Here is a 16,002-nt window from a genome sequence, read left to right as displayed (position 1 = left end):
ATTATGAATCAAGGCTGAATATGTACATTATAAAATGAACGGATTAAAAGGATTGAAGGGGTAAACAGGAGGCAGGAAAAAAAAGTTATGAACAATACAAGAAAAATATGCAAAATAGCTGGACTGTAAATCCGGAACCCGCAATGGAGGGGGGTTTACTCTCATAACAATTGAAGTTTAACCAACTATTGACAGTGTCATTTGTATCTTGCTTTTAATTGGGAAAAAAATACAAAGAATACAAAGCAATTGCAGAAATTGGAATAGACGACAAAAATAGGGAATTACATTTAAAAAAATGTTTGAATTACAATTACTTTCCAGTAGAACAAAACATGTAACAAAATGTTCATTTAAAAGACAAGTGCAAAACTATTACTTAACAAAAATAAAATGAAATCATAACAAAATCATACAAACAGCGAAATAAAATGAAATAAATTACTAAAACAAATAATCCATATTCATTCAAATATTTATGTCACCGAGCTGTTAGACCTGCTACAACATTTAAATAATTGAAATTTAACATTTAAATAAAATTTACACCATTGTAAAAGCAAAACACGTTTTAAAAAGCAAAAAAATCTGCCTTAAAGGCAACCCGCCCAATAAAAAATATTAGTTGAAAAATAATTAAAACAAAAAAAGATATAGGCTCAAGTGCCACATTTGATTTTCAAAATGGAGAGATCGTAAAATCTAAATATGTGAGCTCAATTTTCTATCCAACACATTTCATTTTAATTCATTGACCAATTATTTAACAAAATTAACATTTGCTAAATGCATATGTAATGGTTTTATTAACAACAAATCAATGAACCAGTTATTTAATCAGATAAATGAATAAAACTTAAATTAAAAATTGACTAATTTTAACGGGTGAAATGGCTCAATTATGCAACACATAGTTTGCCTAGCCCTACTTTAAAACAAAGAGGCCTTCATCTGCACTGTGGTCATGCTCCTCTTGTTCTTCTTGGCTCTGCAGGAGAGCACCAGCCAGGTGAGGGCCCAGCCCAGCAGGAGGCCGGAGACGGCGGCGAGCACCGCCGTCAGCCATACCGGGACACCCCCGGGGTTCTGCGTTGATGGCCGACTGGCTGCACTGTTCACCTTTGTGAAGATGTAAGGATGCCCCTGCAATGTACAAGACACCGGCATTGTAGTACGTACCGTGGAAATGAAAAGACTACACACCTGTGTTCTCAAAACATTTTTTTTTCCACTTGAGTTGTCACATTAATTGTGGGAAAGTTTTGAAATCATTTATCTTGGTCTATTTTTTTTTTTTTTTCATTTCAAACATTTTATTGATTTACAAAAGAAAAAAGACAATATAGTACAAGTCTTGTACCACAAAAACCTGGCATTTGAACAGGGGTGTGTAGACTTTTTAAATCAAAGCCATAAAAGCGTAGGAGTTTCTTACCTCCGTGGGACACTTGATGCCATCTCTGCCACTTGTGAAATTGTTGTACGTCTGCTTTTTGCCCACGGGCTCTAACTGGGGAGAAACCAGAACTTTTCCATCAACCAGAATCTTTTCATTTGATCTGCATTTCTACTTAATTACAGAGTAGTATGAATACTGTTAGCACTTCTGCTTTTATTCTCTAGCAGGTTAGCTTCCTTTTCCATTAAAATCAGGTGTCACCTCACTCACCATGTTATTCCACGTGGCCACGGCCATGACAGCATGTCCCCGTTCGCTGAAGTGGAAACAGTCCTCGGTGAAGTAGGTGGTGTCGGGGCGGCCGTCCTGAAGAGTTGAGAGCAAATGAGAGGAAGCCATATTCACAAAGAATTGCAGTTTGTTTTGCACCCCCAATGAAACTTTAAATCATGCAAAAAAAAAAAAAAAAGTACAAAATGTATATAGATGCAGTAAAGTGATTTCTAAAAGTCTTGCTTAGCTTTATTGGAAGCATTTTGTTGATATGCTTTCCTTAATTTGTGTTTGTTCTCACCAATATATTTTAAAACATAATCATCATGATCAAGTTATGTTTCTCACTCTGTTACTAAAGCAGTCTCAGGGAAGAGAAAAAAGTTAGCTACAGTGTACATGATTTAGCAAAAATTACACCATCAAGCTAATTGCTCTAACCATGCTAAGCTAAGACCTCTTCTATTTTTCCACTTGGAAATGGACACATGTCACTAAAACCAACACAAACTCTTACTCTTGTCATAAAAAGACATTTTTAAAAACAAGGGGAAAAACAAAACAAAGTTTGTTCTAACTTCTTGACCAGTTAGCATAACTGCTAACGCAGCTAGCACACCCTCAAGCAGAAACTCCCAACATTTAGCATTGAATTAAAACCATTTTGCAACACAGTGAAATATCTCTTAAAAGCTGCACTGTTGATGGTTGAACTGCACAGATCAAATCATACGATTTATTTGCTGGTTCTCTTGAAAACTTAAATGCTCAAATAAATGGAGCTTTTTTCCCCACCAAAATAAAATTGTTGGTGCCTAAGTTGTCCTCTGTACATTAGTAGAACTAGTGAAGATGTGTTTAAAAAAAAAAAGACTGATAAAAGTTGAAGTATTTTCTGTAATCCTACATCAAGTATATATATATTTTTTTTTTTACTGTCAACTATGTACACAATACGTCGTACAATACCCATTGTGCATGTTATTACCTCGCTCTGTCTCTCTTTTTTCTCTCTTTTTTTTTTTACACGTCAACCAGAGGTTAAAAAAAGTCACAAGCCTATTTTGACAAAGAAATTATTAGAAAATACAGATATCTGTTTTTAAATATAGGGAGTAAAAGTAACAAGTCACCAGAAAAAACAAAATCTAAAGTTCATGTACCTGAGAAATCTACTTTTGGTCAAATTTACTGTGATGGAATTAGTCATCAATAAGTGTGGAGGCGACTTACAGCATTCAACGGGATAATGGAGTTTTTGAAGAAGGGCTGCACCAACACGGCGAAGTCTTCCCTGTCGTCATAGCGACTGCTGTATGCCACTCTCTCCGTCTCAATCTGGAGCAGAAAAGACAAACCATGTGTTCTTGCCAAATTTCCTTTATCCATTTGATATATTTCTTGTCCTCATTGCGGTCAGGAATTGCTCTGTAAGCAATGCATCAATATGGTGAATATCAAATGTTTTCTTGCTGAATTGTGATTTCATTTCGGCACGCTGAAAAAAATGTCAATATTGGATGAACTTTAAACAAACTCAAGTAATCCATCACAACTAATATTTGAGCTTTGAGTTTAGGGAACGTGAATATTTTAATTTTGGACAACTTGATTATTTACATTAGTCAAAGCTTAAAAAAAAAAAAAAGACGTTTTACTTGAGTTTTTTTTTTTAAAAGATTCAACCAATCTTTAATTTTTTTCAATGCATTTCTAGATTATGAGGTACAATGCAATCTTCTCCTATCCCCAGAGTCCAAAATGGGTCATTCATCATTTGTGAATCACGAATGACAAACCTGCACTTCTCGATTGATTCTTTTGGCTTCAGCCAACTCCAGAGAATCATCTCCTGGTAGTAAGAAGCACGGGCATGCCAATCTGAAGACGAAGAATCGAAACAACACGCACGCTTAGCCCAATACTTTTAATATACAAGACGGAGCAGTTGATCTGACGAGCGTACGGTTGTATCACGTTGCACCCGAGACTGTCCCTCTTGACCCGACGCAGGCCTTCCATCTGCAGGATCTCCACAATGTTGACGATAGTCCTGGGAACCTAAAGGGGTATGCACGCTATTGTTAGCTACGTCATGTTTTTAGCATAGCATATTGATTTTGCATTTTAGCTCACTTCTTCGTACAGCATGTCCAAGCTGGTCATCAAGTGATGGCTGAAGTTCTGAGGCGACAACGAGACCTGTGGATAAGACTTTTGTTTACTGGAATGGTCTTGGTGAAGCAGCATTTGGCACACCTTGTTCCGAGTACTCTCTGTAAGCCATTCTGTGTTCATCCAAGATAAATAATGTTCCACCATCCAAAATTATTTTTTAAAAATGTATTTATAGCGCACATCTTGGCCACCAGGGGACACTATAATGTCTACATAATAAATACACAAATAAGACCGTCTCTTCTAATCGAAGGAATACGCCGTGTTTTCCAGTCTTCACAACAATAAACTAGCCCCTTATGGAAATGTTGAATGAAGATGGAGACTGAAAGTGAAGAGGAGGACGACGGCAGGGTGGGGGCGGTTGTTTTGAAGGCGACAGAACAGAAGCATTCAGTGGACGCTGTCTGCTCACGTCGCACTAGCACAATCAAAACATTGGAGGCCAACGAGTCACAAAAGCGCCATTATTCCGATCGGGTGCTTCAGTGAGCGATATCATCTCACAGCACCGATGAGCTGTGGAGATAAAAAGGAGGGGGAGTATCGGGCAAGGAGAGGGTCATGTACTTCCTGTGATGACTTCTGTTTCAAAAAGAGAACTCACCCGGTCGTTGCAGAATTGACACAAGTCATTGCCGCCAATGAAGAGAGTCACCAGCTTCCAGTCGTTGGCAAAATCCACTTTGTGGTTCTATTAAGAAAAAGGAAAAAAAAAAGTTCTATTTTTAAATATATATTTTCTTAAATATTTTAAATAAATAAAGACAGATTTTATTTTTTATAAAATGTTGAATATCAATTTTATCACTATAAAAAATATAATCTAAATATTCATCATCTAAAAACTTAATTATATGTTTGAATAAATTTTTAATTGAATATTTAAAAAATATTTATTTATTTAAATATTGTTTTTAAGTATTCATCTCCATTATCATTGTGTTCTGATTTTTTTTTAAATCACATTTTAATAAATATCTTAAAAACTTATTTACCTACTACTGTATACTGTATATTTTACTATGTAATATCAAACTCACAGTGTCGTTTTTCATCACTTCAATCAGGCGTCTGACTTGTCCTGGAATTCCCCTGCATTTAAGACAATTTTATTATTATTACAATGTGTGTGTGCAATGCATAAATGAATTAAACAAACAAACAAACAAAAGCTAAACTCACGCGACTTTGGCTCCTAATACGGACATGTTGAAGCCGCTCTTCTTCTTCCCTTGACCTTTTGACGCTCCTTTAAGGTCTGGATTGAACTTCCTGAGGATGTCTGGAGGGACACAAGTGCAACAAGGGCATCTCGTTTTCCTAGCGGTGTCATTGTTGGATCTCAAAGCAGGGTTAAGGTATCTTACTGGCTAACGTGGTAACAGTATCCAGGCTTTTATCACCTCCAATGCTGTGGAGGAGAAAAAAAAAGAAGTCAATTAAAGCCGCCAGCAACGCTGAACAGATGTGAGATTTATATATTTATGACAGCAGGGGGCGCCCTTCATTATAATCCTGTGTCTTTTTGAGTTTTTGAGACTTTTTTTTTGTGAAACTACTCATGCTGGATGGCTACCAAATTTCATGAAACAGGTTTCAGAGGCTGAATTTTCCATCTTAGGACAACTGCAAATAAACAAAATGGCTGTTTCAAAGTTAAAATGGCATTAGAAGTCTCGAGATTTTAAACTCGTAACAAACATGCCTACCAAAATTTAGGTTTGTAAATGAAACAGCAACATGAGGTCTCACACCTCCACGACACTCCTCTATATTCCGTTCCGAGCTGCAGTAGATTCTTTGCCTTAGCACCAAAGCCGGCCTAAAACACACACATAAAAAAAAAAAAAAAGTTTTGACATTTCAAATGGTTTGTTTGGTCATCCTCATGAGCAAACTTACTGTTATGGAGTCCCCCAAAGCAGCCACGACCTTGATGTCAGCCGGCCGGACCCTATGAGCTAACAACAAGAGCACAATTTTGACACGCCGCCGACCATGTAGACACTTTCGGGGTTGGTACCTGAAGTGGGCGCCGAGTCAGACGGTCCCGTGTTAGGACACGAGAAGTCGCTACCCCAGTTCTACAAAACAACACAGCCCTTCTTGAACATTTTAGGCCTTATTGGAGGGAGGTGGAAGATTGGGTAGGGAGGATTATTATTATTATTTTTTTGTATAAGTTCAACATCCGCCGGAGATGCCCACAGCATATGAGAGCGGGGGTTCCAATTTTCATTTTTTCGAAGCCTCAGTTCATGTAATCATATAACAATTCAAATTAAGATTGTTTAAAAAAATAAATAATAATAAACGTATGGCCAGCATGAAGCTCAGCGAGTTAAACAGATCATTTAAAACATTAGATTGAATGTAAATAAAGAAAAGAAAAAACATACATTAACAGGCGCAGGAGTTGGCGGAGGTCCTGGAAATGTGTAGTTGCTGTTAACAGCCGTTCGAAAGAAGGGCGCCGTCTAAAAATGGTGAAAGAAAAGACATTCAAATCATAAAAGTATTGAGATTGGCCACAATATTATGTATTAGTGTTAGCACATCCAATCGTATATTTCCTCAAATATTGTCCTTATAAACTCATTCACTGCCATTGACGGCTATAGACACAAATTCATTTAAACTATTTCTATTAGTTTAACATTTTTTGAGTATGTAAACCTAGAAAAAAAAGTATTGTACATTTAGAACAGATATAAAATGTGCGATTAATCTATTGAAGTCATGCAATTGATTACAATTAAAACATTTAATTGCCTGATGCAATAAAAAAAAAAAAAACAATTCGGGGCATCAGGCAATTAACATTTTCAATCGTAATTAATCGCATTACTTCACTAGTCAACTCACGATTAATCAAAAATGTTATATCTGTTCTAAATGATCAATCTTTTTTTTTTAGGTTTTTATACTCTTGTTAACAAAAGTGGAAAAAATGTTAAATAGAAATAGATCAAATACATTTTTGACGTTTATAGCTGTCAATGGCAGTGAATGAATAAAAAGAAAAATAAAGGGGCGTCAGGCAATTAAAATTTTCAATCGTAATTAATTGCGTTACTTCACTAGTTAACTCAGGATTAATCAAAAATGTTAGATCTGTTCTAAATGTACAATTAAAAAAAATCTAGGTTTTCATACTCTTGTTAACAAAAGTGGAAACAAATCTTAAACTAATAGAAAAAGCTCAAATGAATTTTGGACGTCTATAGCCGTCAATGGCAGTGAATGAGTTAAAATATATATATTTTTAAAACCTCGCCTTGAATAGTCTGATAGTTTGCAGCAATACTGAGAATGTATCCTTTGTAGCACTCATGTTAGAATAAACATATGTTATTACCACAGAGGGACACTTGAGATCAATCCCGGCCATGAAGTCTTGTGTAAAAGTCTTGTTTCCCACCGGCTCGAGCTGCGTGAAACAACAGTGACTGAAAATGAAATCAAATCAAAATGTAATCCACTCAAATCCTACCATGTTGTTCCAGAGGGCTCGCGCCATCAGCCCGTGAGCTTTCTGGCTCAGGTGAAAACAGTCGGGTGAAAAGAACGAGCGATCGGGCTTCCCGTCCTGAAAAGCAAACGCGTTGGGGATTATGATTATGATCATGAATAATGTTATGACAGCAGTGACGGCTCCTTACTGGCAAGGTGGGAAGGAAAATTTCCCTGAAGAAAGGCTGCAGGACGACGGTGAAGTTGTCGTGGGTGTCGTAGCGCCCCGAGTCAACCAGCTGTCGCATGGCATGCTGGGAAAAGGCACAGAGGACCGTTTACATTAACCTTTTTTTTCTTCTCACGGTTCTTAGTTTAAATATTTGTTTGAAGGTTGTTGTTTTTTAGCCCCCAAAAAAAGGAAAGAAAATGTGATTCCATTTCTTGCTTTGGAAGTCAATGAGATTCCCAATACTGACCTGATAAGCTCTGTTGAATTCTTGCGTCTTCTGAAGTTCCAATGAGCCGTCTTTTGGCTTCAATACGCACGGGCAAACTATCCTGAAAACACAACAAAACCCTCCGAGATCTCAGCAAATCTCTCAGTTAAGCTCAGCGGGTATCTTAAATGTTTAATTCCATGAGCGTTTTGCTTTTTCCTAGGATTTGTTTGTGTTCTGACCCCGCCACAGTCTTTGTGGGACTGGCTTATAAGCAATATTTTTAGCACTATGAGTGCATGGAGGAAAAATGAGATGTAAATCACTGTTAAAAAAAACGCATTTTATTAAAAGTTGTTTTTTAGCGGTACGAGGGGGAAAAATATAGAATGAATATACATGTAAATCAGTCTAACAATTTATTATTATTTTTTTTTTACATTTCTTTAGCTGTATAAAGAACATTACATTAGTCAGATTTCCATCCGAAGGGTTAGGGTTAGGGTTAGGGTTAGGGTAGTTTTGTAAAAAAAAATTGCCAAAATGCGCCCGCGAGATGAAGTTGAACTTTGGGACAATCGGGAGTTCCAGGTAGGAATGTTGGTTTTGACGTACTGAACAGAAGTAGTTTGTCTTGTTGGCTTCCCTCCCGCATGTAAGTGATGTGTGTCGTCGTGTCGTTACATTGAGAGCTGATGTTAATAAAGCCATCTAAAATTGCATTCATGTTTTTTTTTTCTTTAATTCATTATAAAAAGACTTGTGTTTCTTCATCTCTCCAAACATATCTTACTTTATCATCCGCCATTTATTGTGACTACAAACGTGCGTGTGATGTAATATCGGTCAAAACGTGCGACGTCTATCCGGTCTTGTAGTCGCCAAAATGCGCATTTTCCTTTTTTTCATGATCCGCTTCAAAAACCACCCCCTCCAAGCGTAAAAACTTTTTGGGTGAATTTTGTTTCTTTTTCGCAATTCTTGAAAATTCAAATAAAAATAGCTGAATGTAAACCCACCCATTGTTGTAATTTTTTTTCTTCATATTTTTATATACTGTATATATACAGTATCATAATAGTTTCTACTTTTTGTTGGTGTATGAGAGGATCGGATATGTTTAAAAAAAATAAACAAATATCTCTTTAATTCGATCAAACTTCAACACTGACCTGACAAACCAGGTGGGGCATCCCAGCGTATTATCTTTATGCATGTCACGCAGCGGTATAATGTTCAACAGCTCCACCAGGTTGACGAGCGCACGTGGCACCTGAAAGGTCATAAAATGGCGCTTTAAACTCGCCAGTGGGTGATAATGACGTTTGTGCGTGTTGTTGTGTTGTGTTGCGTTGACTAGTTGTACCTCTTTGTGGAGTATGTCCAGAGCTCGACGGATGCGTTCGGCCACATTTCTGGGTGAGAAGATCACCTGTGATGGGGGAAGCACATGGATGCCATGGGTTATCAGGGGCCTCTCATATAGACCATTGAAATGCTGTTATATATACACACACTTCTGAAATCCTCTGAAATTTTAGTAGTTTGTAAAGTATATATGAATACTCACAGTGTCTGAGCAGAAGTCGCATATGTCATTGCCCCCGATAAACATGGTGATCACTTTCCAGTCATTGTAGAAATCGATTCTCTGCACTCAACAACAAGATATGAGAGTTAAATATGAGAGCACTAAATTAATTGTACACTCTCACACTTAGAAAGCATTACTTTACGCTATATATTCAACATGTAACTGAAAGTAAGTGGTTTGTTTATAATGAATAACTAAACTTTTAAATGTAGTCCTATGTAACATGGGTTCATGATTGTGTACAATCTAGATGTATTTGTTGATGCCTTATGAGCCTGTTTTGGGGCTTTGACGCCATCTTGTGGCGTCTTTATGCAACTACAAACTCCCTTTGGGTCAATTACTGGTGGCAGGTAATTAAATACACTCCTGTAAATTATTTTAAAGTATTTAGTTAGGGAAAATAACATTTTCAAGTATACAATAATATACATCACAGGAAATAATTTTTAAAATACAATAATCATACATACAAGAATAGCTCCTTTATTGGTTCCTATTAATTTGCGTAGCAGGTGTACAGGTGTTCAACGTGATCAGTTAATATTACCGTGTCGTTTTTCATGATGTCCACTAAGGCGCGCACTTGTTCAACGACATCGCTGTAAACATAAAATAGCTTCATTGTAAAAATACAATATAATGGGATGTACAGTAAGTCCTGCAAATGATTATTTTTTTAAAGAAAAAATATATATTGTAGTTTTATGAATGTATATATTTGAGTGAGACATACGGACCCACTCTTGGCTCCGGCCACGGCCTGGTTGAGGAAGGCGGCGGGCAAGTCCTGCTTGCCGATTCCCTGAGAGAAGCCAGTCAGGGAGGGGTTGAATTCCCTCAGGATGTCTGCACAATATATATATATATATATATATATATATATATATATATATTCGAATTAAAAACAAGTCCGCAAGAGAGTTACGTACTTGGCAGTGTGGTGACCGTGGTAATGTTTTCATCACCTCCAATGCTGGAAAAAAAATGAGACAATTATGCTTTAAATGAAAGATGAAATGTAATACCTGGTCTTACCTCCAGGATAGTCCTCTGTATTCATTGATGACCAGCAGAAGGTTGTCTGCGGCTGCACCATTCCCTGCCTACACAAATGTTATAATAAAAATTAAAAAACATGCACAAATAAATCAATATATTGATCATACCAAAATTGAAGGACATTTTATTCCACCACAATACATTCAATTTAATTATATTAGTATTTCAAAAATAAAAATATATATTTTGTAAAATAATTGGAAAGGATTTGTTTAGAAATATTTATTATCCTGGTGCCTGAGAGTTTGTAACAAGCAAACACGGCAAAAAATGATATAACAAATAAAATATTTCATAAAAGTGGAATGTTGATGGGTGATCTGGATTGTACATTTAGAACAGATATAAAATTTGTGATTAATCGTGAGTTAACTATTGAAGTCATGCGATTAATTACGATTACTTTTTTTATTGTAATTAATGGCATGACTTCAATAGTTAACTCACGATTAATCACAAATGTTATATCTGTTCTAAATTTACAATATTTTTTCTAGGTTTTCATACTCTTGTTAACAAAAGTGGAAAAAACTAGAAATAGTTTAAATGAATTTTTGACATCTATAGCCGTCATTGGCAGTGAATGAGTTGAAAACATATGTCCCTTTTGGGATTCAAGTCAGAATGGGTCACACCAGGGCTGGACTGGCACAAAAAAAAAAAAAAATAAACAAACAGCCCGACATTTAGTAACCCATTCGAGTTAATTCAGGATTCAAGAAAATGTAAACGAAATTGCTGACGCGGATTTTGGGTGCTAGTCGCTAAACTTACTGTCATAGAGTCGCCAACTGCAGCCACCACCTTCACGTCAGCTGGTCTCAGCTCATGAACTACACGACAGTCAAATGATCTTCAAATCTCAATGTTTGTGAAATACATACATTTCTGTAAAATATTTTTTGGTACCTGAGTTTGGTGTTGTTGGAGACGGCCGGCGGTCCTTGCAGGGGATCTCAGTGCCCATGACCTACAAAACATTTAGTCCAGAGGCATCAATTTGCAGGAGGAATTTATTTTTCACAAGCAAATTAATATTAGAGACACAGCAACCCAAAAAAATAAAATAATGATATTGTATTTATATATTGTATTTATTTACGCTTACCAAATTACATTTAAATTGATGAAGGGGTAATTTGCAAAAATGTCAGTTTATTAATTAAAACTAAATGCTCAATACAAAACAAAAAAATAATAATTTAAAATTAATTAAATACCACTTTGAATTGAAATCAATCATAATCAAAAAATAATAATCTTCTGTCATCATTATGGATCATTATTATTGATATATGTTTTATTAAAGTTCAATAATTACCGTATCTGTTTGCCACATAGCTCTGCTGCTGCCTTTGGGGGAGTTCATCGCTGTCCTTAAGAAGGGTCGCCCCTGAGAATTATGACGTAGGAAAGTCATGTGACATTTTAGTCCGTCATAGAATGCATTTGATTGATTTTATTTTGTGCCCCCACCTGAGTAGGACATGGGATAGTGATGTCCTGTGTTGGGACAGAAGATGGCTGAAGCTGCAAAAAGGGGATTGATTACACAAAAATATATTGAGTATGGAATGAACTTTTCTTCAATAAACAGATAATTTGGTAGCCACGTCTATTATGTATAGACCCACAAAAAAAAAATCTCATGCCTAAAAAGACATAAGGAATTGAGCTAATTCGGTCTGAAGTAGAACTTCTTCTTTTTTTTAACTAGCAAGGTCAACATGATACTGTTTGTCACAATCATAAGCGTGTGCCCATTGTACCATTCCTGTCCACAGCAGCAAAGACAGTTTGCTTGTCGTGTCCTCCTAAATGGAAAGATGCACAATATTTACCTGCATTTGATTTGAATGCATTTGAGACTGGCTCCATTGCGCGTTTACCGGATGCGACGTGTCCTCCAGGATGAGTGGTATCGGCTGCAGCACGGCAGTCACATTCTGATGCCACTTCATGCGTGCCAACACGTTACTTAGGGAATCCTAGTAGTTAGTAAAAAGAAGACCAAATTGATGGGATGTTAGATTTAAAAAGTACACGATTAGGGAATGTTTTTCTTCTTACCTGCATTTTTTGCAAAAGAGTGGCCTGATTTAGTTTGGTATTTTCAGGTCTTGTGCACGTGCTAAAATAGGGCAGATTTGTACTCTCAATAATAGCAATAGCAATAGCAATAGCAATAGCAATAGCAATAGCAATAGCAATAGCAATAGCAATAGCAATAGCAATAGCAATAGCAATACAAAAATAAATAAATAAAATAAAAAATAATAATAAATAAATAAAATTTTAAATTCATAATTTAAAATACAAAAATAATAAAAAAATTAAATAAAAAAATAAAAATAAATATATTTTTTAAATATATTTTTAGGTTTTAATTTATTTTTTATTTTCTATTTTTTTTGTGTGCCAAGAAACTCACTTGTCTTTTCAGGTCTTGTGCACGTGCTAAAATGAGGCAGATTTTTACTCTCAAAAATAAAAATAAAAATATATTTTTAGTTTTTGTTGTTATTTTTTGGGGGGTGCCAAGACACTCACTTGTCTTTTGGTAGATTGGAGCTGAAGATCACAACATGAAGTAAAGTCTGATGCAACTGTGAAAAGCAATATTCACGGAGAAGAAAAAAAATACTTTATTAAAATGCATGATAAGATGCATAACAAATGTATTTATATGGACTAAACAAACACAAAATATATATATAATGTAGGGCAATACCCGTTCTTGTAATAGCTGCAGAGCAGCTTCAACTTCCCGCGCGATGTCATCAACCTGCAGCACAACAACATCATCGAATAGAATTATTTTCAATTTATGTGTGGAACATGAAAAAAAACAACTATTTGTACTGCATTGTAGAGGCAGCCATAAAACGGAATCACTCTTCTGCAAAAGGATAAATACGGTTAGCTCAATCTCGTTCACAGTAGCTCCATTATTTTGCTGCCGTTATGAAATAAAGAAGCATACGTGTGCTGAAGTGGCGCACGTGTGAGGCGCGGAGACAAACAGCAGCACCAACTTCCAGCCTGAAATCTGCAAACACACAAGACATTGAGCATTAATATTAACTTCTGTGATATCAAACAAGGGGCGGGGTTGTACAAAACCCAATTTGCACAAAACGACCCAATTTGGGTTTGTGTACCTGATCAGACAGGATGTGAGAAAGCTCCTCTGCTTCATGCTGCAAACTCCTGCAACACGTTCATTGTTTAGAATTAGAATATTATTTGTGAGCGTGTGTGTGCATGTGTGTGCGTGCACGCGTTACCAGGGTTGCGACAGGCTTTCCACATTCCCAGTGGCCACCGCTGGGTTGAACATGGACAGCAGTTCTGTTCATGACACAGCAAATATAACGGACATTTGTTTTTGTGTTTGTAAATTTTGCTTTTATGTGTATATTTTCGTCCAGTGTTTTGTCAAATTTAAATGTATTTTTACTTACTGGTGAATTATGTAGTTAAAATTAGGGCACGATATTAGCTCTTTTAAAATCGAAAAAAAAGAGGCAGATTTTTGCATCTTTTTGCTTGGCCTGAGTGTCTTACTTTATTGCTGCAAGCACTTTTTTTTTTTAATGAATCAGCTGATTAACTGTATGATTTTTTTAAAATTAAACACACGCATTGGAGTTATTTTTTTTGGGGGGGGGGTAATTTTCTACTTTTTTTTCTGCCACTTTAAGAAAAAATAGTTACAGTATTTCAATAAAAAAATTTTTAACTTGTTTTTAGCTTTGGTAAATTAACACTTTCCAATGTAATTTCCTTTTTATTTTGCGTTGTGCATGTTTATTTATTTTTATTCTATTTTAGGATTGTAAATTAACCATTGGCAAGTAAATTTTCGATTGATTTTTTTCATTTGGTTATAAAATGTACATTTGTTTGGGCGTGAAGATGTGTTTTACGTAAAGTTTTTTTTTTAAAATCTTATTCCATTTTGTTTTTGAATTTAGTTTTCTAATTGTATTGTTTTCTTTCACTATACATTTCCAATTTTGTAAATTGTGGTATAAGATGTTTTTTTTCCCACTTACCGGCCACTCGACTGCCAATCTTTGACGTTACATCCCTACAAATACAAAACAAGGTGCTATAAGTGAGGCATTTTTTTTAAGTAAACAAATGAGTCAGAGTGGTTAAAGAATGACCGAACGCTCATTTAATTATCTTCATTCCGCATGTGTACCTGCCAGAGAGCGACGTGCTCAGCCAATAAAGCGCTGAGACATCAGCAGGTTGGATGGCGTGAACTGGAATGAAAAGGGAGAGCAAAATTGAAGACATTCAAAGTGTTTATAATCTGACCATGGAGGGGGGGGGGGGGGAGAGGAAGTTGTGTAATAGCTACCTACCTGAAGAAGCAGTAAATGGGTCAAACAATGGTTGTGGGGAGCATAGAAATGGCATGTGACCGTCTGCCTGTGACACATCATATGCATTTTTATTATTATTATTCTATATACAGTACAGCTAAATAAATACTGCGATTGGCTGGCGACTAGTCCAGGAGGTGTGCCCTGCCTCTCGCCCAAAGTCAGGCGGAATAGCCTCAGGCACACCTACGACCCTAATAAGGCAGTATTCAAAATGGATGGATAAAAAGAAACATATTTTTGAAATAAATATTTAGTTTTAATCTGAAAAACATGAACTTTTTGTGTGTTTAAGTAACAATAAGAGGTGTCAGTATCGGGACGATAGCGGCCTTATTTGTAGGTATCAGGTGCTGATATCAGCCACCGATACTTAAAGAAAAAAAATTGAGTAAGTACCTTCTGATGTGTTTCGCCTGTTACAGTGTCTAAATGGAAAAGGGATACAAAATAATGAATTATTGAAACAATTTTTAAATAATTTTTTGGAGTGTCTTACCAGTGAGCAAAAGCATGGAGCTAATGAGAAGCAGCCGAGTGGGGAGCATAAATGCAGATCCGGACATGATAGCAGGATAATGATTATCTTCCGCACCGAGTGAGGCCGTTGGCTGCGTCTGCCTTCCTCTTTATAAGCTCGGCCCACACCCCTGCTCCTCAACATGACGGTGAGGGTTCGATGACAGGCTTAAGCATTAATGACTTGTCGAGAGATGCAGGTGACGTAGTAAGGATGCCAACATGTATACTCAAATACACCACAATATGTGGTTTGCGTAGTGGTTAATTATTACAAACTGCCTGTGACTAAGTTTTTACACCAAATGGCAACTAAAAAAAACACACACACACACACAAAAAAACAACTTTGCTCTCCAAATATCACTATCACCAAAATTAAAATACAGCAGCTAAGCAAACACTTAAGTTCATATATGAGCCAATAAAAATATTGGATGATGAGTCAATTCAAATATATTACACATAAGTGAAACAAAAATCGAACCTATATAAATATTATTTTTAATGCAATTATTAAAAACCCTGTAAAGTCAAAATAAATGTCTTCTAAATTTGCCACACGGTGGAGTATTGCAAACAACCCTATTTAATTTAAATGATTCAAAAGAAGTTTATGAAATGAGCATTTAAAATTAAGAACAATTAAGCCATTGGATAAGAGTTTCTACACATTTATTTTAA

General features: G+C 36.0%; 1 protein-coding gene across 5 annotated transcripts; it reads right to left on the bottom strand.

Annotated features, from left to right (window-relative positions):
• Window positions 1–244: 244 nt before the first annotated feature.
• plb1 (phospholipase B1) lies at window positions 245–15,482 on the bottom strand. Of its 5 annotated transcripts, none has more exons than XM_086095432.1 (43): window positions 15,299–15,482; window positions 15,199–15,227; window positions 14,779–14,845; window positions 14,613–14,676; window positions 14,461–14,495; window positions 13,690–13,753; window positions 13,564–13,612; window positions 13,386–13,451; window positions 13,134–13,187; window positions 12,953–13,008; window positions 12,473–12,533; window positions 12,292–12,390; window positions 12,172–12,216; window positions 11,879–11,932; window positions 11,724–11,795; window positions 11,312–11,372; window positions 11,177–11,235; window positions 10,379–10,446; window positions 10,273–10,316; window positions 10,081–10,189; window positions 9,891–9,942; window positions 9,317–9,397; window positions 9,113–9,178; window positions 8,919–9,019; window positions 7,786–7,867; window positions 7,516–7,620; window positions 7,347–7,442; window positions 7,212–7,283; window positions 6,253–6,330; window positions 5,877–5,937; window positions 5,756–5,814; window positions 5,563–5,675; window positions 5,221–5,264; window positions 5,036–5,135; window positions 4,894–4,945; window positions 4,458–4,544; window positions 3,809–3,874; window positions 3,639–3,733; window positions 3,472–3,553; window positions 2,906–3,010; window positions 1,670–1,765; window positions 1,436–1,510; window positions 245–1,143 (listed from the first exon to the last, which is right to left on the bottom strand). In XM_086095432.1, the coding sequence occupies exons 1-43, from the start codon at window positions 15,363–15,365 to the stop codon at window positions 931–933; spliced, it is 3,204 nt and encodes a 1,067-aa protein (XP_085951558.1). In that variant the 5' UTR covers window positions 15,366–15,482; the 3' UTR covers window positions 245–930. The 5 variants fall into 5 exon arrangements, with proteins under 5 accessions (XP_085951558.1, XP_085951560.1, XP_085951556.1 ...); XM_086095434.1 differs by having other exon boundaries at window positions 5,608–5,675; XM_086095430.1 differs by lacking the exon at window positions 12,172–12,216 and having other exon boundaries at window positions 12,244–12,390.
• Between the last annotated feature and the right edge of the window lie 520 nt (window positions 15,483–16,002).

Source organism: Leptonotus elevatus, chromosome 14 (assembly GCF_054856555.1).
Source record: "Leptonotus elevatus isolate MCC_2025b chromosome 14, RoL_Lele_1.0, whole genome shotgun sequence".
NCBI lineage: Eukaryota > Metazoa > Chordata > Actinopteri > Syngnathiformes > Syngnathidae > Leptonotus > Leptonotus elevatus.
The sequence above is the reverse complement of the archived record's forward strand: the minus strand, read 5'-3'. Positions and strand labels throughout refer to the sequence as shown.

What these genes read in the sequence shown, in the direction of transcription:
- plb1 (XM_086095430.1), bottom strand. Translation starts at nt 15,365, where the DNA reads ATGTCCGGATCTGCATTTATGCTCCCCACTCGGCTGCTTCTCATTAGC. An exon ending in CGTGCGCCACTTCAGCACAC is followed by an intron (nt 13,188 to 13,385) that starts GTATGCTTCTTT and finishes GTTGTGCTGCAG; the next exon opens with GTTGATGACATCGCGCGGGA. An exon ending in TCCAACAACACCAAACTCAG is followed by an intron (nt 11,236 to 11,311) that starts GTACCAAAAAAT and finishes ACTGTCGTGTAG; the next exon opens with TTCATGAGCTGAGACCAGCT.